This window comes from Aulonocara sp. 'chitande type north' Nkhata Bay, linkage group LG9 (assembly GCF_057382095.1).
Source record: "Aulonocara sp. 'chitande type north' Nkhata Bay isolate Kocher_YH1m ecotype deep benthic linkage group LG9, A_spYH_male_GT1.1, whole genome shotgun sequence".
NCBI classification, from domain to species: domain Eukaryota; kingdom Metazoa; phylum Chordata; class Actinopteri; order Cichliformes; family Cichlidae; genus Aulonocara; species Aulonocara sp. 'chitande type north' Nkhata Bay.
Window position 1 is genome coordinate 25,701,642 of NC_141352.1, and position 26,134 is coordinate 25,727,775.

At 41.6% G+C, this 26,134-nt stretch overlaps 1 protein-coding gene across 1 annotated transcript; it reads left to right on the plus strand.

The window, feature by feature from the left end:
- Nucleotides 1–255: 255 nt before the first annotated feature.
- Nucleotides 256–19,622, plus strand: ptchd1 (patched domain containing 1). The gene is made up of 5 exons (XM_086306728.1): nucleotides 256–617; nucleotides 909–1,490; nucleotides 5,569–6,283; nucleotides 17,433–18,151; nucleotides 18,236–19,622. Exons 2-5 carry the CDS (start codon nucleotides 1,077–1,079, stop codon nucleotides 19,334–19,336), a joined length of 2,949 nt encoding a protein of 982 aa, XP_086162854.1. The 5' UTR covers nucleotides 256–617; nucleotides 909–1,076; the 3' UTR covers nucleotides 19,337–19,622.
- The last annotated feature ends 6,512 nt before the right edge of the window (nucleotides 19,623–26,134 follow it).

Genomic DNA, 26,134 nt, shown 5'->3' on the forward strand with positions numbered 1-26,134 from the left:
TAATATTAGTATGCACCGAGCAACTCTAATTCTTCTTTTTCTGATATAAAGACATCACAGAACCTGTGTAAACACTTGTAACATGTTGAATTCCTAGAAATCCTTCTCCACTCACATCGTCGTTTCTCTGCATCGTAGCGGCGCGGAACGGTGAGAGGCGGGGCCGAAAAAGGGGGCTTGGAGCGGGTCGTGAGGGCGGTGCAAAAGAGGGGGGAAAGCAAAGAGAAAGAGAAAAAGAGAGAGAGACGGTCCCCAGTTTGAAAGCCGGTAATTAGTGGCAGATGAACGGAAGCTCCGCTATACCACCGGAGCAACGCGGAGAGGAGAGGGTGGATGACAGCCTTCTGCCGCAGAGAAAAAAAGCCCAAATTAGGCTGATTTCACACGCAGCTATACCGGCATCCCCACTGCATGCACAACGCCTCACCTTATCCCATCTTGCGACTCTCACCTACCCACACACCCACCCACCTCGACCACCCATCCGGCTGTGTGCTGACTTGGTGATGCAGGGTGGAGCTGGACGCATGGACAGCCGGCAGGATAATATCTCGGTCTGAGTGCGTCTTAGATGATCTCCGTCATCACCGGGTCGGTACCCCCGCTCTCCTCTTTGGGTATGTACAGCCTTGCTTTGGTATAGTGCAACTACAACGTGTGTTCAGCGCGCGCTGCGAACAGAACTACTAGACAGTTTTGAGGGGAGACGCTTAACAAGTCTAATTATGAGATCACTTGGGCTCTGCGATTTTTCTCTTGCGCACAGAGCCCTGCAGTTTGCAGAAGGCGCGGAACGCAGCGGGGTACTGACTATTAAATTTAAAGTAGAGCTGGCGATATAATTTCTGAACGCAAAGCAGATAAATGCTAGCTCATTTTGCAGCCTTCTGTCCTTTGCGTTATTCCAGCGGATGAGAGAACCCCGGCCAAGGGGCGCCCCTGTGACCGGAGGAGGGTTGGATTCTCCCGGCTGGTGACCTCCTGCTCCGGGGGACAAATCCTCCCACCACCGGGCATCACCTCCTCTACCCCGGACAAAAACCCACGGAGCCCACCGATGCGTCCGGCAGCCCCTGATGCTCGGCAGTGCTCCGGGGCTTTCCGGTCGGTGGGAGAGGCTCGAGCCGCGGCCGCGCGCTAGGATGCTGCGCCAGGTGTTGCACGCGGGCCTGAGGACCTCGTTCCACGCGCTGGGTCGGTTCGTGGCGAGCCACCCGGTCTTCTTCGCCTCCGCGCCCGTGCTCCTCTCCATCTTGCTGGGCTCCAGCTTTAGCCGGTACCGCGTGGAAGAGGACGTGGAGAGCCTGCTCGCGCCCAAGCACAGCCTGGCCAAGATTGAGGGCAACCTCGTGGACAGTCTGTTCCCAGTGAACCGCTCCAAGCACGCGCTCTACTCTGACCTGCAGACTCCGGGCCGCTATGGGCGCGTGATCATCACCACCCGAAAGGGGAGCGTGATGGATCCGGTTCATCTGGACGCCATACTAAAGGTACGCACGTGCACACATGGCACAGACTCTCAACTCATTTCTTTAGTAATTGTGAATTTCAGCTGACAAGCAGTCTGATATATAAAATAAAATAAATGTAAAAGTATCTTTAAAGTATTTTCACGATTAATAAAGAAATGATAAAAACACAAATATGACAACGAAGCAAATAAACACGTACACAGGTGTCTGCTGAAGAAATAGGCTTCAACTAGTAGGTGCCAAGATTGAAATGGACGGAATGTGAGCCGACCTATAACCTTTGAATGGTCATTTTTAGAGTTCGAGAGCACATATAGGCCTACCCACCCACTCCGCGAGGAACCTGTGGCGAAATGCCAAGCGAAAACACACAGCACTTGAAAAGTACAGCATTTGACAAGTTAGCTACTGTGCCCTTTAAATCATGGTGTATACATCAGAAAACGAGGTGCATCTACAGCTTTAAAAACAAGCTCTCATTCAGAAACACAAAGAGGTGAAGGTCAGTATCTGTAGGCTGCCTCACTCCTCACTCTCCGTGACTGATATTCATTAACTGGAGTCTTATTTCAAATCACCCTGACAGCCTTTTGAGGTTATTAAGCAGGGTATCCTAATCACACGTTAACTGGAGCTTAGAGGTCTCTATGTTGGTACACCTAAATGGTGTTATGAGTATCAGCCTGACACCCCTAGAGCAATTAGTTTAATGATTTCATGAAGTTATTAGGCTGCTATCAGAGCTTGCTGACTCATATGCTGGACACGCCGAGCTCTGCTGAGGAGATTGAGTTTGTGAGAGCTCCATCCACGCATGCTTTTCTGTGTATGTGTTTATCAAAGAATGTTATTGTGGCCTACTTTACATACATGCAGAATTCAGCGTTGGTCCACAGAGGACTGCCACAGTTAGAGAGCTCAGAGCTGTGCATCTTTTGCTGCCAACGGGCAGCGAGTGAGAAACAGGTTGGTGCATAAAAGAGAGTGCTGTAAAAGGGTAAATCCACTGTTACGTAGTCTTACAGTGTTGCATATCATCCGTGAGGTTCAAGACTCTGTAATTTTCCTTTTCCTGTGTCTTTGCTTGCTCTTGGCTTGCCCTCAGCATATGAGTTCTTGCATTTTCCCAGAAGCTTTTTTTGCATCCCTCTGGGTCTGAACTTGTTGCATGTAGTAAGTTAAAGCATGCGTCGGTGGAGAGAGCGATATCAGCAAGAGCGAGAGAAAGAACTAGACGGGATTTCCACTTGCAGTAAGAGTAAGATTTCTGAGTCACACCCATTGACTGCATCTACTGAAGTATTTAATCTGTAGTTGGTAAATAAACTGATTCACTACAGCTCGCTCTTTTTTGAGGTGGTTTTCATCCTTTGTGGGAAAATGTTCAGTGTTCAAACAACCCGTACTTTACTGTTATGTGATACTGCATGTTGTTTTTGAAAAGACAAAGCAAATATACAGCATCATTTCACTGCAGGGGCACACATGTGAGCCAACACCATGGTCAAGAAATGTCTTAACAACTGTTTACTGGAAGTATATTATTATCGATATAGACTCGGTTCCCAGAGGATACACAGCGCTGTGTTAATTGTGTTTTTCTTTTTTAATCTTTTTCCACCAGCAGGTTAAAGTCTCTATTTATCGAGTAAAAATTAGAATTTCTCTCGAGGCATTTTCTGTTTAAGTCAAATGTTATTATTTAGAACAAATCTCTGCTCTACAGTTCTCCTAACATGGCTCTAGTGTGGTTTTAGAGCCCAACCAATGTATCCATTTTCTTTACTGTTTATCCAGTTTCTTAGAGACTGGTCAGAAATCCCCTGGAAACCTCTGGTCGCTACGGGAAAACAGTGACTGGTTGGCGAGTGGTTACTGGATGTCAGTGAGTGAAATCAGTTGCAAAGAGGGTTCTGCGCCGTGACCTCCTTGTGATTGATTTAGTCCCTAGCAGATTACTGGAATTGCCTGTAGTTTCCATGGAAGACTGCAAGCACTTGCTAACTTACCATAAAGTGGTAGTAATGTTTGGAGAAAGTAATCAGAATCAGCATACTTTATTAAGGATAGCATACCCTAAGGAAATTATGTGGGTTACAGTTGCTCCAATACGCCAAGGGTAATAGACTAAACTATTAAAACAATCTAATATGTTACAGATTTACAAATTTAAGAAATAGCACTAATATATATATACAATCACTCAATGATAAATATCAAGGATTAACAGAGGTGAATATAAATGAATATCAAGAATATTGACAGGAATATTACAGAGTAGAAAAGAGTGTGTGCAAAAAGGATGTAACTATTGCAGTGTTTATAGTGTATTAGATGGAGGAGTTGTACAGGGAGATGGCCACGGGCAGAAAAAGTTGTGCTGCACTGGCTTTACTTGCTCAACTTTTATTTTGAGGTTGAATGGTCTCCATTTCCAGTTTGGGTCACACTTTTTACAGTTTCACAACTACTTAGAGAGTGATTGGCAAGTGTTTGCAGAAAAGTCGATGTCTTCCATGCAAACTAGGTGACTGCTGCTTTCTGCTAGCAACCAAAGCACTCACAAAGAGATTTTCAATGCAGTAGCATTTACCTTTTTTGTGTACCAATGTCACATAACAATAGCATGCAGCCTCCTGCAACCACTCATCAAGTGGTCTCAGAATACTGGTCTCTAAATCTTCGTGATTGGGTCTTTAACAGTAAATTTCAAAGGGATTGCTACCAACCTACAACAACCACTTGCAACAGGTTAGGGATACTCATTCTTTCTCCTAGCGACCAGTGGTTACCTGGTTTCTGACACCCAGTCTCTAGTTCTGTGTGACTGGGGCTTTAAGTTTACAGGAGGGCTGCAGGATATGTCAGTTTTCACACAGCAAAAAGCAGATACCCCCTTTATAGGTTGGCACAAAACACACAGTCTCACACCTATCATATATAGTAGCATCACAGATGGTTTTGCAAAGTTTCTAACTAGTCCATAAAATATGTTGCTGGAAAGTTATCCCCATCAAATATCTTCGTATATGTTGATGTTGGATTTTTTAACACAATAAAAGATTCCCAGCCATCTACAAGAATTAATTATTGTTTATAGTCTTGTTTTATGAATATTTTTTCTTTAACTCTCACCACCAGCTAGTTAGTGATCCACAGAGAATATAAATCTGAAATAATATCCACCTTTTAAAACAGGGTCACTTTAGTTTCTTTAACATAACAACCATGATAAGACTTTATTATCCCACAGAGAAATTTTCTTGGAGACATAATGCATAAACACACTTCATACACCTACGTACACAGTAGCTGTTTCATGAATTTTATATTGAGGATGATTACTAAAAACCCTTCTTGAATAATCAAAAGAAAACAATCGACTCTGTGTTGATAGAGCATGGTAGGTTTACTCTTGATAAAGATAACTGCATGCAAGTGGAAGTGAAGTTAACGTTCACTTGTAGTGTTCAACTATTAAAGAGCAGGCATCTGAAGTTAGTGTACGTGCTTGAGGCACCTACAGCAGGAATTTTAAGTCTCTGCCATGAAGCTGTCGACAATAATGATGACAGAGTGGAAGAATTTGCAGTAAAAGTTTATTTTACAATAAATCTTAGGACAGGTTGCTGCAGGACAGTAACTTTTAAACCAAAATTATAATAATTTTCAGGAGACATTCCTGCAGAATCACACTCCCTTTCTTAAGCCAATGCAGCAATCTGAGGTAGGAGAAAGCTTTTCTCGTGTTCACCATGGCAGAGACTGGCATCAGGCCTGTTGCTTAGTAACCAGCACCGTGGATGCTGGCACAGTTGTCCTCTCGCCATAGAAATGGAGGAGTACTCTGAGACAACTATTATTTCTCTGTTGAGTAATATATAAACACATACACACACACAAACACACACACTTCCCCAAATTTCTCTCCCTAGTAGTCGCACAAACAGGAACACAAAGTAGGTGAATGAGTGGCTGACACTCAGTTTGTGTGCTGCGTAGTGAAACTTTTCACTGTTCCCACAGTTTATCCAGGAAAGCCACCGTTAAGCTGAGCAAATAAAGCTCTTTCTCTCTTTGTTTTCTCTGCTCGCAGCTCCACAGACGGATCTACCAGATGCAGGTAACTGTGCCAGCAACAGGCTTCAACAGTTTCAACTACTCCTTCTCCAACCTTTGCCTTCTTGATGACAAGAATGTCTGCATCATCGATGACATCATCCGCGCCATGGAGGAGATCCAGTCAGCTCGCAACTCCAATCGCTCCGTGCCCGTCCTGAGGTACCCCATCACACAGCTGGCAGATGGGCGGCAAGCGTACATTGGCCACCAGATGGGTGGTGTGCAGGGCTGGGGTCCTGGGGGGGCGATGCGAGCTCAGGGAATGGGAGTGAGGGGAGAAGGTGTCCGATCTGCCAGGGCGCTGCAGCTCACCTACTACCTCCAAGCCCCAGGCGGCCTGATGGACCGGGTGGCCAGCCAGTGGGAAAAGGCCTTCTGTGCTGAGTTGCAGCACTTTGCAGAGTTGCACCCAAAGTTGGGCTTCTACCCTTCTACTTCATCTTCTCTGAGGACAGACTTCCAGTTCTCCTCAGTGCTGGCACGTCGCCCCCTGTTGGCCAGCCTGGGAGTGTGTGGGGTGCTTGTCGTCCTTTGCTGCTCCATGAGGGACTGTGTGAGGTCCAAACCCTGGCTGGGACTGCTAGCTCTGCTGTCCATCACTCTATCAGGCCTTACTGCTGCTGGGATACTCAACCTGACTGGGGCCACCTACAACTCCACGTACTTGGGGATCCCTTTCGTCATGCTTGGTAGGTTTAACTCTGATATATTTGCTGTAGAAATAACAAATAATATCACAAAGTATATTTTACCTTTTGGGTGTTTATGAAATAATTTTCCCATTTATCTGGAACTGACCTGTATGTATAGGACGTTTTCAAAGAGTAACCGATGCTAATCCATGGCAGGTGGGAGCCGCACAGAACATTGGCATTGCTTTTCCTTCGCAGTTTGCTTGCCTGTACCTCGCAGCCTGCTTTTTCAGTACCTGTTGTAATAGATTTTTCAGATGTCTGCCTAAGGCTGAATGCCATTTCAGAGTAGACAGGTCTTCAAAATGACTGACAAGTGGTGGGGCATGAACTTGACTTACTGATAGAGAGGATGATGGTAACAACAACATGTTTTTTGACGAGTGGCAAAAACTAAAACTAAAGGTTCAAAAAAGTTTTAAGTTGCAGCTGAAGCAGAGTCTTGAATGAGTTGTGAGATGGGACAGGAAGTTATTTTACATGCCAACAAGACCTCTGACTTTAACAACATTAACTTAACTCACCATATATGTCTTTATTCACCACTTTGCTTTCAATCATTAGTTGTTAATAAACTCTGGCTGTCTTACAGAGTGTGTCTTTTGTGTGTCTTTTCCTCCGCTCTCTTCTTTTCTACTCACCCAAACCAGTCATGACAGACTGCTACTCCCTAACCCCGGTTCTGACAGAGCCACACACAGATACATACACACATATGTAATAACACTTTACTCACGTTGTATATAACATTGTACACAGACTATCTTCCAGATCTTCAAACTGAAGCCCATGCCTTAAGCCTGCAGTTTTTTTAATGGCCAGCAGGAGGTGCCCCCTCTTTTTGCAGAAACAAGTCTGGTTGCATAGAAGTCTACAGGAAAACTACCCTACTGTTCACTTGATATGCGATCACAGTGAACACTTTTCTGATTAGTGCTTTAGCATTTCAAGTCTTGTTTATTACAAGATGTCTGTTGTCTAAATTATGGTAGTGTGTAGAAGGATCATAAAATATGGTTTGCTTTAGGGTGAGCCTGCCGTGTTCTTGAGAAGTCCCTGCACAAGTGCACAGTTGTCCTTTGTTTCTCAGTAAGATCTACCCTGCACTTAGGACTAGTTTCAAGGAATAAAATGGTAGCCATCCATTCGCTTCCACTTATCCTTTTCCAGGGTCGTGGGGGGGCGGGAGCCTATCCCAGCTGTCACAGGGCGAAAGGCGGGGCACACCCTGGATAGGTAGCCAGTGGTAAAAATGCCCAGCTTTTCCTTTAAATACAACTTCACTTTGGATAACAGTCGGTGATCACATCTTTGTAATTAAACCTGGTACAATTTAAGTTTATATTCTGTGAAGAGGCATTGCTGTGCTTTGTTTATGTCGCATCAAATTTAGTACAGCTGAAATGAAGACACTTTTAAAACTGTTTGTGCAACAATACTGCTTAATGTAATAATCACATTCTAGTGATGGAAGGAAAAACCTTTCAGTGCAATTTATAACCCTCTGTAAGTGTCCAAAGAGCTTAAGGTTGATTAAGGGGGCAGCCCCAACATGCAATTGATTTTGGAAGCCAGTGAAAATGCTGATTTACAGGTAGTATAAAACTTGGGTATCAATGTAATTATATATATATATATATATATATATATATATATATATATATATATATATATATATATATATATATATAATTTAAGGATAAATACTTCTTTGGGGTATTGCTAAAAACAACAACTAATATTAAACAAAATTAACATTTTGTTTAACTGGAAATATTAAAGACATACAAGCATATTTTTGATTTGGTGATGACTTTTCCACATGCATTCATAACATTGTTGTAAATGGGGTTGCACAGTAGTATTTATCCTACTGTGTATTTCCTAAAGTGAAAAAAATCAATCAGCAGTTTAACAAACCTCTGCTACTGATCAGTGACTATTTCAGCTGCGTAATTGGATTGTCTCTGCATTCCTAATTATGCAGCACCTTGCATGTGGAAAGGGCCAATAAAGTTGTATCAGTGTTTGAGCATTCATTTGTGTTGCATTTGGCACTAAATTAATTAAGTAAATTTGTTTATTTGGTTGGGCAGGGATAAGATATAGAGAAGGAACAAAGAGAAAGTGGGCAAGGAAAGGCTGCTGTCAGGCTTAGAACAACTGCAGAGTGAACAGAAAGTACAGGAAAACAGGCAGAGAGGATAAAATATGAAATATCACTCCAAATGCAGGCTGAGATAAGGATTCTCTTAGCAGAAAATGAAGTTAAACTGTAGTTAGAAGGAAGACAGGCAGGCAGGGAGAAGGATCTTCTCAGAATGCAAGTGGGCAGACAGAAAAAGGTGGGAGGACAGCGTGAGGCGAGAGAGAAAGCTTTGTTACAGGGGAAGATAGGATTTGGATTAAGGAAGAATGCTGTATTTTTGTAATATCTTAAAAATGACAGAGATTTGTGTCTTTCTCTTTTAAAATCAATCACAAGAGATGTTTCACATTGTGCTCGCTAATTTAAAAAGTTGCACATTGATGGGATAATGACTTTGGGCCATTAACTCACCAGGTGTGTGATTGTGTAGCAACGAGGGTAAATTGTTAACGGTAAAGGATCATTCTGGTCTGCTTCAGCCTGCCATTACTGTCACTGCTGTGGCTCTGTGGGTGTTGCTAACTTTGCACTTTTCACCTCCGTTGTGGAGCTTTGGGGAGTTCTGCCTAACAGAAATGGTGCAGTGCACAGTACATCAGTGTGACAAGTGCAAGCTTCCTGCTTGTTTAAAACTGAGATTTTTTAACAGAAACGCAGAAAGTAAATACAGTAATCCAAATTTTCCTGGTGACCCAATCACCATGTGAATTAATTTGGACCCCAGTTTGGGGGGGGGACTGATAACTGATGGACCATTTTAGTCATTTTTTTATAGAAAATATCACAGTTGTACTTTTCTCATGACTTAATTTCAGGCTTTCTTCTGTTTCATAAACCTGCCAACTAAGGATTTTTCATGTTTGAACAGTTGGTCAGATGCACAAAAATGTTTCCTAGAGCTCTAGGAAAATTTCAGGCATTTTATAGAAGAGTTTGACTGATATATTTGTTGACCACTTGTTAGGGTACTTGGGAGGCTGAAGTTTTTCATGATTACTGAACTTCGATTTTGTCATTATTTATCATTTCTAATATTTTGGGTTCAATGTTAGAGTTTTTAGTCTTCTGGTTTCTGTCTGTGTTCAATAGTTGCTCTGTTTCCCCTGTCAGCTGTATCCCCTTGTCAACTGGATACAGCTCTCATAATACAGTCTCTGTGTTATGTTTCCTGTTTTACTTTGAAAGTCCGTGTCACATGTCAGTGTTTTTAGTTTTGCTTCCCTTGCCTCATTAGGCTTGATTTGTCCCAGCTGTGTTTCCCTCCTGTCTCCCATTCCCTGATTGCTCCCTCTGTGTATTTAAACCCTGCGTTTTCCTTGGTCTGTGTTGCTATTTCTCTCGTTTCATACTGTGTGTTCTGTCTGCCAGTCTGTTTTGTTATTTTGTTGTGTTTAGCAATAAGTCAGTGTTGAGTGTACCTTTTTATCTCCGTAAGTCTGTACTTTGGCTCCACCATTCCTGCCTTCACCGAGTACAAGAGACCAATATTGGCCTACTGTACATACTATAACTGCAGCTATGTTGAAAGTTTTGTTTATTTTACAGACAAAAATGCAGGGAAAAAGCAGTACAGTACAAGTAGGACAAATACTTCATATCAATTGTCAAGCACAGTATGGTGATTTGACCTGGTTTTGCAGTTGACCATGAACTCATCTGTTTTCCAGAGAATTCTAGAGTCAAATGTGAGGTCATCAGTGCAAGAGCAAACTTGGTCAGGCACCAGGGCAGGGGTGGCAAAGTCCAGGCCTTGAGAGCCGGTGTCCTGCAGGTATTAGATATCACCCTGGGTCAACACACCTGAATCAAACGATTAGTTCATTACCAGGCCTCTGGAGAACTTCAAGAAATGTTGAGGAGGTAATTTAGCTATTTAAATCAGCTGTGATGGATCACGGACACATCTAAAACCTGCAGGACACCAGCTCTTGAGGTCTGGAGTTTGCCACCCCTGCACCAGGGCAATGATCCCAAGCAGAATAGTTGAAAAAGAAAAGAATCAAGGTGTTGCAGTAGTCCATTCAACATCCAGACCTCAACCTTAATGAAAAGCTGTGGCAGAACCTTAAGAGAGCTGCCAGAGCAAATAAACTGAAGCATTGTTGCAGAGAAAAGTGGGCATAAATTACTCCACAATGATGTCGGAGACTAATAAAGTCATAAAGAAATTATTGCTGTTTCACAGGAAAACTCGTAAAACCAAGCTGCTCTTAAATTCCCCAAATTTATTTTTATTTTGTAATTTAACTAAAACAGTCATCCCCACATTCAGTCATTCCACATTAATTGATATGTAAAAATCAAATTAATGGATCATTTAGTTTTTAAGAAAATGTCATATAAGCACCTCATGAGATAATCTGTTTACCTTTATTTGTTTTACAGTATTGTAAGTTGTTTTTTCACATATTTATTTAGACAGTTATTAAAAACTGTCTTTGGGGGAGGCAATTTTAGAAGCTTACCATTAGCTTGATTTATCAATTTCAAAGCCAGTTTAGATATGTGTTTGGGGTCATTGTCCAGTTGGAACATCCAGTTGTGTCAAAGGTTCAACCATATAGCTGTTGATATGAACAATTTGCAGGTAGTCCTCCTGCTTCATTATTCCATCCACATTCTACAATGTACCAGTATCACTGCCAGCAAAACAGCCCCAGAACATGATGCTCCCATCACCATGCTTAATAGCTAGCAGTGCTCTTAGGTTTATAAGCCTCACCTTTATGCCGCCGAATAATTCCGAATTCCTGTTTTCATTGTGGCCAAATAGCTTAATTTACGGTGGTATGCAAACGTTTGGGCACCCCTGATAATTTTCATGATTTCCCTTCATAAATCATTGGTTGGTTGGATCAGCAATTTCATTTTCCCCTTTAAAACCAGTCGGAGCGGGCATGCTCCGTTTTGCGTAACTATTTTTAAATCCCTGTAGCTCTGCAACCACGTAAGCTTGCGCAGTAATTTTTTTGCATAAGAAACCGGAAGAGTTGTACTTACATGTTATGCCATCAGCTTGTCCTAGGTCACGGTTTCCTTCCACATATAGCTTTGCAAAAACTGCATAAAAAGCACTTGCAGCAACAAAAACATAATATTCCAGAAACTCGCTTTGCCGATCTGATCAGCTGTTCATAACACTTCCTACGTTGGAACAGACGTCAGCGCGAACTATTGCATGTCCGCCATTACCTGCTTGGAACCGGAAGTGATTCTTTTTTTTTTTTTTTTAACCTTCGGGGCTTTATAAGCCTGCACTGGTGTTTTCAAAAGTCATGTTTGACTTTATGACTTTCTGTATCGTTTCTGGGATGCTTAGAACTCAAATTGCACTGCTGGAAATAGTTTATTTTGATGCAAATGCTGTTTTTTTTGCAAATTTGCATTATAATTTTCTTTTCCGTTTTTCCTGCAGTATATAAAAATTGGTGTATCTCAAAAATAAAACTATGAAGACACTCAAAATAAATTTCCTGTTGTTGGAAAATATTTTGTGCACCTTTTTTGTGTTTACAGTTTTGAGGGATAAACCTCTTAAAATTCTCTAACTACATATATATATATATATATATATATATATATATATATATATATATATATAAAAAACCCAAAAATGATTTTAAATTTTTTGGTAGTTTATTGCACTTTTTTGCAATTTGTGTAGTTATTATGCACTTAATGCATACATATTATTAAAGTTTGGGCTATAACGGTTGTATTGATGTATAGCAACTTGAAATGCTCCCAAAAATGGCACTACAGCATGTAAAAATATAAAGATAAGCTCTGGCAGACTTGGTTCTATGGTAGGTCTTAAAGGGTTAAATATATCATGTAGCAGATGAACACAATGATATTTGAGAAGTGAAATGAAGCACAGAAAGTGTGCAATAGTTACTTAAGCTAAATTAGGCAGGTGTATAAATTTGGGCACCCTTGTGGTTTTATTGATTAGAATACCTTTAGCACCAATTTTTGGAACATAAAATTTGTTTGGTAAGCTCATACACCCTTGACCTACATACACAGGTGAATCCAGTCATGACAAAGGGTATTTAGGGTGGCCATTTGCAAGTTTTTCTCCTCTTTGCGTCTTCTCTCAAGAGTGGCTACATGGGAGCCTCAAAACAACTCTCAAACACCTGAAAACAAAGATTGTTTAACATCATGGTTTTGGGGAAGTATAGAAAAAGTGATCTCAGAGATTTCAGCTGTCAGTTTCCACTGTGAGGAACATATTGAGGAAATGGAAGACCACAGGCACAGTTCTAGTTAAGACAGATCAAGGAAAATCTTAGATAAGCAGAGGCAAAGGATGGTGAGAACAATCATAGTCAACCCACAGACCAGCTCCAAAGACCTGCAACATCATCTTACTGCAGATGGTGTCGCTGTGCATCATTCAACTATTAAGCGCACTTTGCACAAGGAGATGCTGAATGGGAGAGTAATGCAGAAGAAGCCATTTCCGTGCACATGCCACAAACAGAGTTGTTTGAGGTATGCTAAAGCACATTTGGACAAGCAAGCTTAATTTTGGAATAAGGTGCTGTGGACTGATGAAACTAAAATTGATCTTGTTAAAGTTGAGGGTTGCATGGATTCCAGTCAGTATCAGCAGATTCTTGAGAACAATGCTCAAGAATCAGTCACAAAGTTGAAGTTGGGCCGGGGCTGGATATTTCAACAAGACAATGACCCTAAACACTGCTCAAAATCTACTTAGGCCTTCATGCAGAGGAACAAGTACAACGTTCTGGAATGGCCATCTCAGTCCCCAGACTTGAATATTATTGAAAATCTATGATGTAACTTAAAGCGGACTGTCCATGCTTGGAAACCATCAAACCTGACTGAACTGGAGATGTTTTGTAAAGACGAAAGGTCCAAAACACCTTCAACCAGAATCCAGACTCTCATTGGAAGCTATAGGAAGTGTTTGGAGGCTGTTACTTCTGAAAAGGAGGATCTACTAAATGTTGATGTCATTTTTCTGTTGGGGTGCCCAAATTTATGCACCTGCCTAATTTAGTTTAAGTAACTATTGCACACTTTCTGTAAATCCTATAAATTTCATTTCACTTCTCAAATATCATTGTGTTTATCTGCTATATGATATATTTAAATGAAATTGCTAATCCAAACAACCAATGATTTATGAAAGAAAATCATGAAAATTATCAGGGGTGCTCCACTGTATGTCTCATTTGACTATAAAACATTTGGCTTGTCCATATAGGCGGCTGAAAATTTTAGTTGAGGTTGAAGGTTTACATTTTGGAGCAAGGGCTTCTTCCTTTTTGGTAACCTCTTAGTCCATGGTGATGTAAAAGTTGTGTCATGGTTCACTTTGTGGCAGCCAGGAGGAAGGACCCAAATGCAGCTTTATTTGCTGGAAAAACATGAACACCAAATGCAGGAAACAAAACATAAAACTAGAAGCAAGGAAACACAGACTCTAGAGGGTACAACGTGACAACAAGCAGGGAAAGACAGGACTAAAATACACAGAACCAGAACCTACCCACATGCCAAAATTGGTATGGCCCGGATCTGGCCCACACAATGTGCTTACACATGGCCCACATACCGCAAAAAAAGACAGCCCTTTGGTGGCCCAGATCAGGTTTGCCAGATGTAATCCACACATGGGGCAGCACAAGGCCAGTTGCAGACACACTGGTGGTTCTCTGCAAACCTGATCTGGCCAAAGGGCCATCATTTTTTGCGGTATGTGAGCCATGTGCAGCCACGGGCCAGTTGCAGACACACTGCTGGCCCTGTGCTGGCCCAGAACAGTTTCAGCTCTGGCCCCAGATGTCAGCCTAATGTGTACCTTAATCAAGCCATGTAATAACAACGTGTGCCGGAACATAACAGTGCAAAAGTAACATGATGAAACTCTGTTCAGACAGTGAATGGACTGATTCTTATATAGCACTTTTCTACTCTCCCGGATTACTTGAAGTGCTCTATACAACATGCCACATTCACTCAATCACACACTTTCTCTAAACTGAGTGCTTCCTAACTACATTCATTCAGACTGGAGGAGCCAGGGATCAAAATGTGTACACTCACAAACCTGTCAAGCCTGCATTTGAAACATTGGCTACCATAGCAGTATAGTATTTTAACATAGCATTTGGATCTTCTAACTAAAATAGGAGAATAGGAACATAAATAGTGCCATCATTTACAGACCTGGCCCACATCTGGTTGACATACACCCTGCCATGACACCAGTCAGTCAGAAGTGCCAGCTTGATGCCGGATCCGGGGAAGACCTGTTTTCTATGAGCCTGGGCCACATAAACCAAACCACAATTGGCCAGATGTGGCATGCTATCACATAAACAGTGGCATCTGCGCCAGCCCTGACCCATATCTGGATGACATACCACTTACCATAGAAAAGACTAAAGAACTAAGGAGCTAGGAATACTTGAGACAGAAACCAAAACCGAGAGACTAGCAAAGACAAATCATGAAATCAAGGATAAATAATACAAAACAGAAAACATTGGGTCACCGTCCCAGGAGCGTGACAACGTGCTTCACTGTGGTCAGTGACACGGATGTCCAGCAGCCATGGCAGGCTTGAGTCTTGGTGGTTCCTGATTGTTCCTGAACAACAACCAGTTTCCTCTCATCTGGGTGTAACAATTTACATCTTCTTCTAGATCTTGGTAAAGTGTTGATAAATCCAACTAACTTGTCGTTACCTACAATTGCTGGAGCTGATTATTTTGAAATCTTCAGTTGTTCCTCCATGTCTCAAAGGGACCATGGCAATTTATGCAGATCTACAGTTCTCCTTCTTAGATCTTCACTGAGATCCTTGGACTTCCCTATTGTTTTGACTATTGGTCAAATCATTCATCATGCTGACAAAGAGAAACTACCAGTTGTGGTAAATCATAATCACTAATGAGAAGTTAATAAGCTTTGGCTAAAACAAGGTTAAAAGACACTGAAGAATCTGCAGTAACACTTATTTAAAGATTAAAACGTGCATGCATATATCTGAGCCTGTATGTATACTTTTTACCCTGCGTGGATTAGAGAAAATCCAACACCAACCCAAAATTATGCAACCAATTCTCATGTTTTAATTCTTAGGATTTGAAAATCAACATGACATTCGTGACTATGATGAGTGTAAGTAAACTTCCAAACACAACTCTACATACATACATTATATCCCCCAAGGATCATCAGCAGCAATACTTCACTTGTTAAGATCGCTTGTTAAGATTTTTTATTTTCTTCTGCCTGTTTGCTCCATTTTTGCCATAGTTATCAAACTGACAAAGACTTTTCAATATCTGAAAAAAAAAACCATTTTGCAACACAGTAGTCGTATCAAGGGCAGACATAGTTTCAGGAAAAAGAAACATCCTTCTATGTTCCTCTAAGTGCTTCTATATATGTGAGTGTGTCTGCTTGTGTGCCTGTCTCCTGCTGGTAAATATCCTTGCACAAGTGCTGTCTCCAGCCTCTCTTTTTTGCTCTCATCTTGTCTCTGCAACATTAACCTCTGCACCTCTTTTCTCCGTCATCCTCTGTCTAATTCCCTCTCACAAGTCGCAGATCTGCAGACTTTCTCTGTACTCCACGCCCACGCCTCAAGTGTCGGTACAATGCGCCTCTGCTTAGGTGTTAAGTGTTTCGCCATGCTGAGGTCACTGGAGAGGGGGGTGATGGTGGTAGCGGTGGGGTGTACATGTGTTACTGGTGACTCACGGATGCTATGGCAACCACAGAAGGAAAAAAACCCTTAAAAACCATCTGCTGCACCTAAATCAATGTGTATGCGCAGCACGTGAGACTGGACAAGCACAAATTCATGGAAATGGGCACTAATTTGCTTTATTGAATCGACAATGATTCATTCCTTTCACTTATCATGTGAAAATTGTGCTGTTGTTTTAAGACTATTGGTCTCTTTATTGTTGCTACTGCAGGAGCAATGGCGCTTCTGGTATTTCTCACGTTGGGCATGTTACAATCAAAAGAAAATGGCATTTTCACAGTGTCTTACATCTGTCATTTCATGTATCTCCACTTCAAATGGGATTTTGGTGTGACCTCATACAAAGAGGGAATATTCAGAAGCACTATTGCACTACCTTGTGCAACACTGGGATTTGATGAAATGAATAAACTGAAGCAACAAGGCTGAAAGATCCCCAGTTTGAGATTGGGAGGAGACACAAATCCCTGGGAGGTTCTTATATAGTTTTGACCCCTTGTAAAGAAGAGAGGAGCTTTAATTTTAAGCCTAGTTACAAGAAAATATTTGTCTTTAATACAGGTGATGTCTTGCATCCCAATAAATTACCTTGGTTTTCTGCTAAGGGAACCATGAATTAAAAACAAAGAGGTTGGAGTTTGGAAAACAGAGAGCTAAGTATCTCCTGGTGAACTGTGAAGGTTCTTCAGATAAGTCAAGAGACATCATTTGCAGCAAATGAATAAAATAAATAATTAAACTAAAATAGTTAATTTATTTAAAATAAATAATTAGAATCTAATTTGTGTAATTTAGATAAAAAACCCAAAAAAACCAAAACATATTATTTATTCTTAATTTTCAGATTTGCTTTTTATCTGCAATTGTCTCAGTCTAATCAGATTGGAGGCTTACTTGTGGTTCTTGGGGTATTTAAATGTAGAAAAAGTGAGGCATAGGCTTCAGCTTCCTGGCCAGCTTTGGAACCAGCTACCAGTTTCCTGTGATTCACTGAATATTTCTTTACTCATCTCTTTTCTTTTTCTGTATGTTTATACCTGACTACTGTTTTTAGTCATTGACAGTATTTAAAGTTTTACTCTCTAGTTTCTATATAAGAAACAAGCCAAATAGAGCAGAAATAACAAAGTTCTGCTAAAGTAATTTTTTTTGGCTAAATAAGTGTGATACTGTTACAATCTCTTTTAAATTTGTTGGTCTAATACAAGATTCATTCTCATTGCTGTTCTATTTGTCCTCAGGTCATGGGCTCTTCGGCTCCTTCGAGATGCTGTCATCGTGGAGACGAACCCGTGAGGACCAGCATGTGAAAGAGCGTGTTGCAAGCGTCTTCGAGGATGTTATGTTGCGTTTCTCTGGCTCCACCATGATCCACCTGATGACCTTGGGCCTGGCCGCCTCCCCGCTCACCAACATGGAAGCCGTCCGGCTCTTCTGCCGCACTGCTGCTCTGGCCGTTACCATCAGCTATGTTTACATGTTGTCCTTCTACAGTTCCTGTCTGGTGTTTACAGGCTACCTGGAGACCGGGTACAGACATGGCTGCTTCTGCCGGCGAGTCCCCAAACCAGACCGTCTGGACTCTAAACCGGCTTGGTACAGGTGTTTAATGTACACTCGTTACCAGGAGGAGACCCAAGTGACGAATCCTCCACAAGGGATTGGTCACACTCACACACCAAACCCTGACCTTACTCACACGCACACACACCCTCACCCGCATACAACTAACAACCCCGCTGTTCGTGGACATGCTCATGTTGCTAACTCCACTCACCCACACCCACACCCTCACCCACATTCCACAGCAAGCACGGACCCTCATCCTCAGGACTCCCACCTTTTGTTGGGCTGTGTGCGACGTTGCTATGGAGACTGGATCACTAACACTTATGTTAAACCCTTTGTGGTTCTGCTGTATCTGGTTTACATCTCTTTTGGATTGATGGGATTCCTACAGGTGAGACACCTGGTGATTTCTCTTTTACAGAATTATAAAGTCTTTATTTGTGGCATGTAATAAAAATGTTTGTGTCATCAACAGGTGACCCAGGGTTCTGACCCTAGCGCACTGGTTGCAATGGACACCGCAACAGTATTGTACACCCGAGCCCAGCAGCGTTACTTCAGCTCATACTCTCCTGTGATTGGATTCTACATTTATGAAAGTGCCCCTTACTGGAATGCCTCAGTGCAGCGGGATCTGCTGGAATATGCCAAAGGCTTCCAGAGAATAAGCTGGCTGGAAGCTTACCTGAACTACCTGTCAGATCGCAACCAGTCCACCAGCCAGCCGCGGGAAAATTTCACCCGCACACTGCGCCACGCCTTTCTCCGTGAGCCGCAGTTTGCTCACTTTGCAGATGACATTATATTTGCAGAGCGCGGCCAGGGCGAAGAGCCTGATGTGGCAGCTTCTCGCATCTTCTTGATTGCCAAAACAACGGAGAACAAGCGCGAAGAGATGTCAGTGCTGCTGGACACGCTGCGACGCCTGTCACTGACCTCACGAGTCCGCTTCTTAATCTTCAACCCTTCTTTCGTCTACCTGGACCGCTATGCTGCAGCAGTCAGCTCCCCACTTAGACACTCACTGCTGGCGGTGCTTTTCCTGTTGGGTCTCTCCTCTCTGGCTGTTGTGGAGCCCCTGGTGTCTGTGTGGCTGGGCCTCACACTGCTCTCTGTCCAGTTTGGCGTCCTGGGCTTCATGACCTTATGGGGTGTAGAGCTGGATTGCATGTCTGTGCTATGTTTGATTTCAGCTTTGGGGCACTCAGCAGACTGCAGCGGCCCCCTCCTCTGTGGCTTTGCTGCAGGTCGGGGTGAAAGCAGGACTCGCTGGGTGAGAGTGGCACTGGAGAGACACGGTGTTCCCTCTTTACAGACGCTCATCTGTTACGGTGCTGCCCTGGTACCCGTTGGCTCCATACGCTCCAACCTCACACGCACACTATTTCGCTGCCTCACCCTGACGGCCGCTTGCTCGGCCCTGCACACGTTGGCTTTCCTGCCCACACTCCTCACCTTCCTGCCCCCCTCCAAGAGCCGGGGCCATGGACCTGGAGGGGAAGGACAGAGACAGGAGGTGGAGTGTGTTGAAATGAATGACAGCACCAGAGTTGTCGACCAGATCACCACCGTCTGAGCATGGGATGAGAAGAGAGGAAGACAGGTTTCTAGTGCACATGTTACCTGCTTGTTGCTAGTGCTGTGTGGCATGTGAATGAGGTGTTTCCTAAAAAGCTAATGAGACATTAAATTTAATCCAGGTTGTGATGTAATCACAGAGGAAGTGCCACACTTTTCACCAAAACTTGCTTTAGATTCAGTCACTTTGTTTGGCTACTGCTGTCTGTTCACCATATCAAGTTGCACAACTACAGTGACATGAGGCAATCATCTGTATGACTCGAGTATTTCTACTTTATTGCTGGAAAAATAAAGACAAAATAAAAAAATCAAGATCTTAGCATTGTGATTTGTAATATATCATCTTGTGGAAATATTAGCATTTAACAAAAGTCCCCTTGTATGGGAGTTTTTTCTTCTTCTTTTTTTTTTAACTCTAATTTGTTCATTTTCAGCTCAAAATTTCTAATTCTATTCCTGCTGGTGTAGCTTCACATGATCTACTTTTTCAAAATAATTTTATCTTATTCTGGGTTTTAATGCAGCCTCTCTGTACAACCCTTATCTACAACACGCCATTTTGGGTATGATCCCCTTCCATTTAAGTCAACGTTCTTTTGACTGGCTGCCCGTGTGGAGCTGTAAGCCCACAATGTCGTGGTCATTACTCAAGAGAAATTATGTATTAAAAGTAATGCAGTATGTTACTTCAATACTTGACCAACCCTATATCATGACAAAGCATGTAATAGACACACTGGTCCACTATGTCCATTTCACGCTTTGCCCCTTCAAAGCATGAAATGGACAATCATGCAGAAGTTGCAGTACCAGAAGAGGAAGATAATATATTTAAAGCAGTACAATCCAGCGTTGTTCTATGTCACAAACAATTAAGCTAGGTGGCTAAAATGTGTTTACATGTAAATGTGTTTATGATGAACTGAATGCAATGTCTCTTTAAGCGCTTTCCTGTGATTATTTTAATGTTGGCTTGAAATAAAACATCTCCCTCTGTTGGTACTGCAGGTTAGTGAATTACGGAATTTGGTACAGTAACACGCTGCATTAGTGTGTTATTGAAAGACGTAATGTGATTACAGTATCACATTACTTTGTAATACATTACACCCAACAGTGGTTACTGGGGTAACCATATGAAGGATCTCCAAGATTACTGACATGATACAGATCAAGGAGTTTAAATGAAAGTCTGAAACACTATTTAGAGCAGCTGAAGACAGAGCTTGTGGCACATCAGGATCACTTGTACACTGACCTCATTATTTTAGAGTTTGGCCTTGTTTAACTTAAGCATCAACCATTGTAACAGTATAACATATATAGTCATGTGAAAAAAGGGTTTTAATATGCAGTCATCAATCAATTGTTTTTTGTATGACTTTATCAGTCTCTGACATTGTTATGGAGGAATTGTGGCCCACTTTTCTTTACAATGTTGCTTCAGTTCATTGAAGCTTGCAGGTATTTGTTTAAGCACAGCTCTCTTATGGTCCCAACACAGCTTTACAATCAGTTTAAAGTCTGGATGATTCTGTTGTTGTAGATTTACTGCTGTGTTTGGGACCATTGTCCTCAAGCCTGAAGTGGAAGTAGTAGAATACTTTGGTATAGACAGTTCATGGTTGACTGAGTGACTGCAAAACAAACCCAAACCATCACCACTCCACTACTGTGCTTGACAGTTGGTAAGAGGTGTTTGTGCTGATATGTTGTGTTTGGCTTTCTCAAAACATGGAAGTGTGAATTGTGGCTTATCATCTCTTTTGTGGTCGTGTCTGTCTCAAAAGCCATACAGTAGTTCCAGAAATCTTGTGATTTGTTCAGATGCTGTTATGTTCTTTGTAGAGAGAAGAGACTTTCTTTTGCCAACATTTCTGAACAAGTCATACTTGTTAAGTCTTTTTTTCCAGTTGCCAAATGTGGCAGTGTGAATTATGACTAAAAAGCTTTGCTTTGGTGTTATCTGCTCAAAGAACATTGTTCCACATGATGATCAGTCATTGAAGTATATTTGATTACCAGCCCCTGGCTGCACATTACCCTCTAAATTCCTATGCTTCCTATTGAATCACAAGGTTTTTCACAAGACTGCAAACCTTTTCTTTTCACATGAATGTATATTAGTAGTATGTGTAGTATGCATATATTGTTTATTAAAAGACAAAGCATAATAGGTCTACAGTAAATGGGTCAAAAATTTTACATTTGGGCAAAATGAATTTTAATAGGGCTTTGAAACTGATGACAAATGAATAGATAAAAGTTCATAATACTGACTTTTTTTTTGTAAAGCTGTCATCAAGTGGCGGCTCAGAGTGTAAAAGTGTATATCTTGAAAGGTCAAATCCAATACCAATCATTTTGCTCTCTTTTTATTACAATTATGCAATTGAGACACCGGCAATGACATTAAGTAGTCATCAAGAAGCATCTATTGTCAGAAAATGTCAGAAAGCATTAGTCAGCCAGCTATCAAATGTGCACAGACAAAATCCTCAAGCTTCCTGTAATCTTGCTCTATTGTACCGTCGTTACCATACTATATAAAGCCCCTTGAGGTGGCTGTTGTTGCTGAATAAATTAAATAAAATAGAACTGAATAAATCCTCGAAACAAACTTTACTTACTTCATGTGCTCGATCCCTTGGGGATGAAGAATTTAGTCAGCACCTAAACTAATGCTCATCTGGTGTTTTCTGACAAGTTTGGATCAAAGCATTATTCTATCCTGTTAACCCGCCTTCCTGAAGGGAAACGGCCTCTTTGTGTTTTACTCCTTAAGTCACAGATGTAGCTGAACTTCTGGGTGTAGGAGTACCTGCTATTGTTAAAGCGTGATCCTCTCTGATAATTGCTTGAATGAAAGTATTGTTAAGGCTCTGTGCAGGTGCCACAGCCATCAGTAAGACAACGAAACCCAGCTTCCCACCTGTGAACACTGCCAATTGGCCTTCGCAAGAGCGCAAGCTGGAGGGATCATTAGCTGTGATGCCTGCGTCATCTTTTGTAAAACGTCCCACTTACACACAGAGCTGGATGGTGTTCCTTCTAAAAATAATCAATGCTGAAAGCGTGCTGATGTGCTGCTTGCTCGGTTGAAATACCAGAAAAATGTGAACTGCTTTTTCTTAGAAAACGGTGTGTCTTTGATGCCGCCCTAATACTGAAATAAAAAATAATAAACTGTATAGTGTTTAAAAGCTGCTGAAATAAAACAAAACTCACAGCATGTTGATTTAACTTTAAGACTGAGCCCTCAGGGTAGAAACACACTGGGCTCTATTAGGTCGCCAACACCTCCTACGCTCACTTGTGCTGTCAGTCCAAATGCAGTTTACTGCTGCTGTTGCTGCTTAGTTTCACAAGTAAAGTAGGCCAGTGTAGGAGCTGTGGAGTTTTGTGTTAGGTATAAAATAATGGGCTGCAGGTAGCACCTATGTAGAGTAAATCAGCAGTGCAAGGTGTCTGTAAATGTTTTATAATATAAAATTATTGAGACATCAGTTAAAAGACTTCAGGTTTTTCAGTCACACCAAAATGCTGGACAGAGCCGTCCTGTGATGCTGTTAAATTCACTGTTAAAACAGCGGAGCTGAGGATTAAACTTCAGCATTCATTAGTCCTGTAGTTAACTAGGTTTCTAACATTGTTTATTTGATTTTCCACCACACTCTTTCACTAAGACTCGAACAGTTCAGACACCGTATACCCTGCTCTAATTTTATCTTCCAGCCTCCGGGCAAAGCTTTGTTGTCGAGCTATCAGCCATAAAACATCTTCCGTGCCTTCAGTGCCTGTTGCAGTAGACTGGCTGGTATTGTCTTCACCTTGTGAGGGTATGTGTGAGTGTGCAAAATGGGCCTGGAGACACAAACTGTAGGGGCTTCCATCACAAAGTTGGCAGATTAGTTAAAATGATAGGGCTGCAACTTTGCAAGACAGAATTACAAAACTTTACAGCCAAAGATCAGAGTCAAACATGTGGATTAAATGAAGTTTGCATCTATCATATTTACTGAACTTGCATACGTTTATTGACTCTCACACAAAAAGCTTGCCAGCTGGAGCTATCAGCATAGTTTGACTCTGCAACAATACCTGTAAAATCAAAAAGTACTAACCTAGAAGCAAGGATAAGGACTCAATTCAATTCAAGAATATAAGTTAATTAAGTCAATTTGATATTTCTGCTTCATGACCAAAGCATGGGTGTGTCTCACTGCTGACTGTAGCCTGCTACTGGAGACAAACACGGGAATATGATATTATCATTATATATCCTCCAACATAGAGAATGATGTAGGTAATTTAACCTCAAGGCAGGAGATGACATTTGACTTAGTATTATGAACATTTTTAGCATAAATATGTTGTTTTTGGACGTTGACTGAACTCTCTGATGCCTCACATGATCAATGATATTCATCACTTGCATAAAGGTGGAGTTGCTATGTTGTGGGTGGAAGGTGAAACGTGTAATGTCACATCAAATTCAGATCAGATGGTGCTGACACTACAATTGAATTTTGCACTAAGATTGCAAATTTACAGGAACGGGCTGCTAACATTCAGCAGAACAACATGCAAAGTTTCTCCGGAGCGTGGGAGAGAAACATGATGCAAAGTTTATGTTCGACTGGTGCGCAAGCTTGTATACAAGACCAGTCAAATTCCATGACACAGACACAAAACACATATTTGCATCTTTCCATATGACTTACACTTCCAAATACTTTCATTAACACGGAATAAAGACAAAAAAATCAGCTTAGACACTGATATTACTAGAGAATAATTAAACGTTCTTGTTTTCTTCAGTATTAAAGTCATCTTGTGACTTCTCTGTGCATCCATGCCTCTATTGCAGTCAGGAGCTTCTAATAGTTTGTTCAGTATATTTACAATGAAATTGTTAAGGCAAAAATCCCAAATAGTTTTTATGATGAATTATCTTCTGCTGGCTTGCATCCTTCTTTTTAATCATCAAATTCATTCTCAAACAGTTTTATTTTATGGTTGTTTGCATCCAACAATAAAAGGTACATTTTTACCATGATATAACATTGATTACCTTGGCTGAATACAAATTACAGCAACTACCTAGAAAAGCAGCGGAGTTGGAGTTTGAAAATTTGCTAAAACATTGCCCAGAAGCGTGCTCATTATTGAGCAGCTCAGGTGATCTTCCAGGTATGAGCATGTGTTGTCTTTGAAGAGGTAAAGAAATGGAATTGATTAAGTGTAGCAGAAGATGAAAACAGAAGAGCTTGCTGGTGGAATTCAGATTTACTCAAGCCTGAAGTCTGTGCTCACACTCACGTTTGCAAGTAGCTCGCCTAAAAATGCCGCGTCACTGAAGACGAGCAGCAGCACTTTGCAGTTATGCTCTGCTTCACTGATCCGATACTGTTTTGTTACCGGTCAGTAAAAATGAACAAAAGCTGACACTTGATCCACTGTGGAAAATAAAGTTGTGGATATCTTCATTGCCCTCCTGTGGTCAACGGGTAGCTGTGTTACAGCAGGTTCCTCCTCACACTGCAGACCAGGAAAGAACACACTGAGATTTGAAGAACGGTGTCGCCCCGAGGCTGCTCTTGTCTTGTTTGGATTCATTTTACGGCTGACGCCAGATGCCAGTGCTCAAATTCAAAGCCCTGCCATCATTGTGTGTGTGTGTGTGTGTGTGTGTGTGTGTGTGTGTGTGAGAGAGAGAGAGAGAGAGAGATGTTTGACCGGTTTGCCAACCTGCCCAGCATACAATTTTTGACTGTTTCAATTTTTTGCTCACCTCACACACTTGCATTGGCAAATAGAAACATGTATGCATGCACACAAACACAGAAACACACACATACCAGATAAAGGATAATACTCTTTGCAGGAACTGTCTGACCCCATATCCTGTATTCCCAGCTGTTACCCAAGAGTCACGCAGAGACAAAGAAATAGACAGAAAGATAGAACTTCCCTCCCCCTCCTCTGTGGGGGTGTGTCAAAATTGTGTCTATTACGTCCCAGAGGCAAACCTTGCATTTCAGAATTTCTGATTTCCTGAATGCACCTTAGCACACGCACATACTGAAACACAAACACACCTGCAAACTATGCCATCTGATGCCAGAGATGATGCTCCTGTGTAAGAAACAGGTTGCTACTGGAACAGCAAAGAGAAACTGAGGACAGAAAGGAAAGAGAAACAACAAGTTGTGAAATAGACGGTAACTGTGGCAATTTTTGGACTTATGAAAGATGGATGAATGAGACTATGGGGATAAGGAAGAGACATGCGCAGAGCAGAATGAAGAGGACAAGTCTCCATAGGACCCTAGGATACATATATAATTGCGCACAAGCATAAAAAGACTCTACAGATGCTTTTGAGAAGCATCAGGTAAGCCATTTAAAGTTCAAAAAACGTATTTAATGAATCTAAAATATAATGTAAAATACCCTGTGTAACGCTTGTGAAGGATGCACACAATATGAAAAACAGCGCTGTAAATTCTTAAATGAAAGACGAGAAGAATGTGTCATGTTTCGATTTCAAGGAAAGCCAGAATGTGGGAAAAAGCAGGGGTTAAGCAAGGAATAGTGCTGTTGCCATTCTTCAGAACAAAAAAAGTGATGATGATTTTATTTGTGCTCCATCTACATGTATAATTTATTCAGACACTCCAGTTGACATTCTGCATATTTCATGCAGCAAACCCTGTAGATTAACTTTTATTTTATCAGATTCTGTGTTATAATGAAACACAGTAAAGCGTAATGACTTTTGTGAATTGAT

Coding starts and splice junctions, on each gene's coding strand:
- ptchd1 (XM_086306728.1), top strand. CDS start 1,077: ATGCTCGGCAGTGCTCCGGGGCTTTCCGGTCGGTGGGAGAGGCTCGAG. Junction 6,284..17,432: donor GATCCCTTTCGTCATGCTTG/GTAGGTTTAACT, acceptor ATTTGTCCTCAG/GTCATGGGCTCTTCGGCTCC. Junction 18,152..18,235: donor GATTGATGGGATTCCTACAG/GTGAGACACCTG, acceptor TGTCATCAACAG/GTGACCCAGGGTTCTGACCC.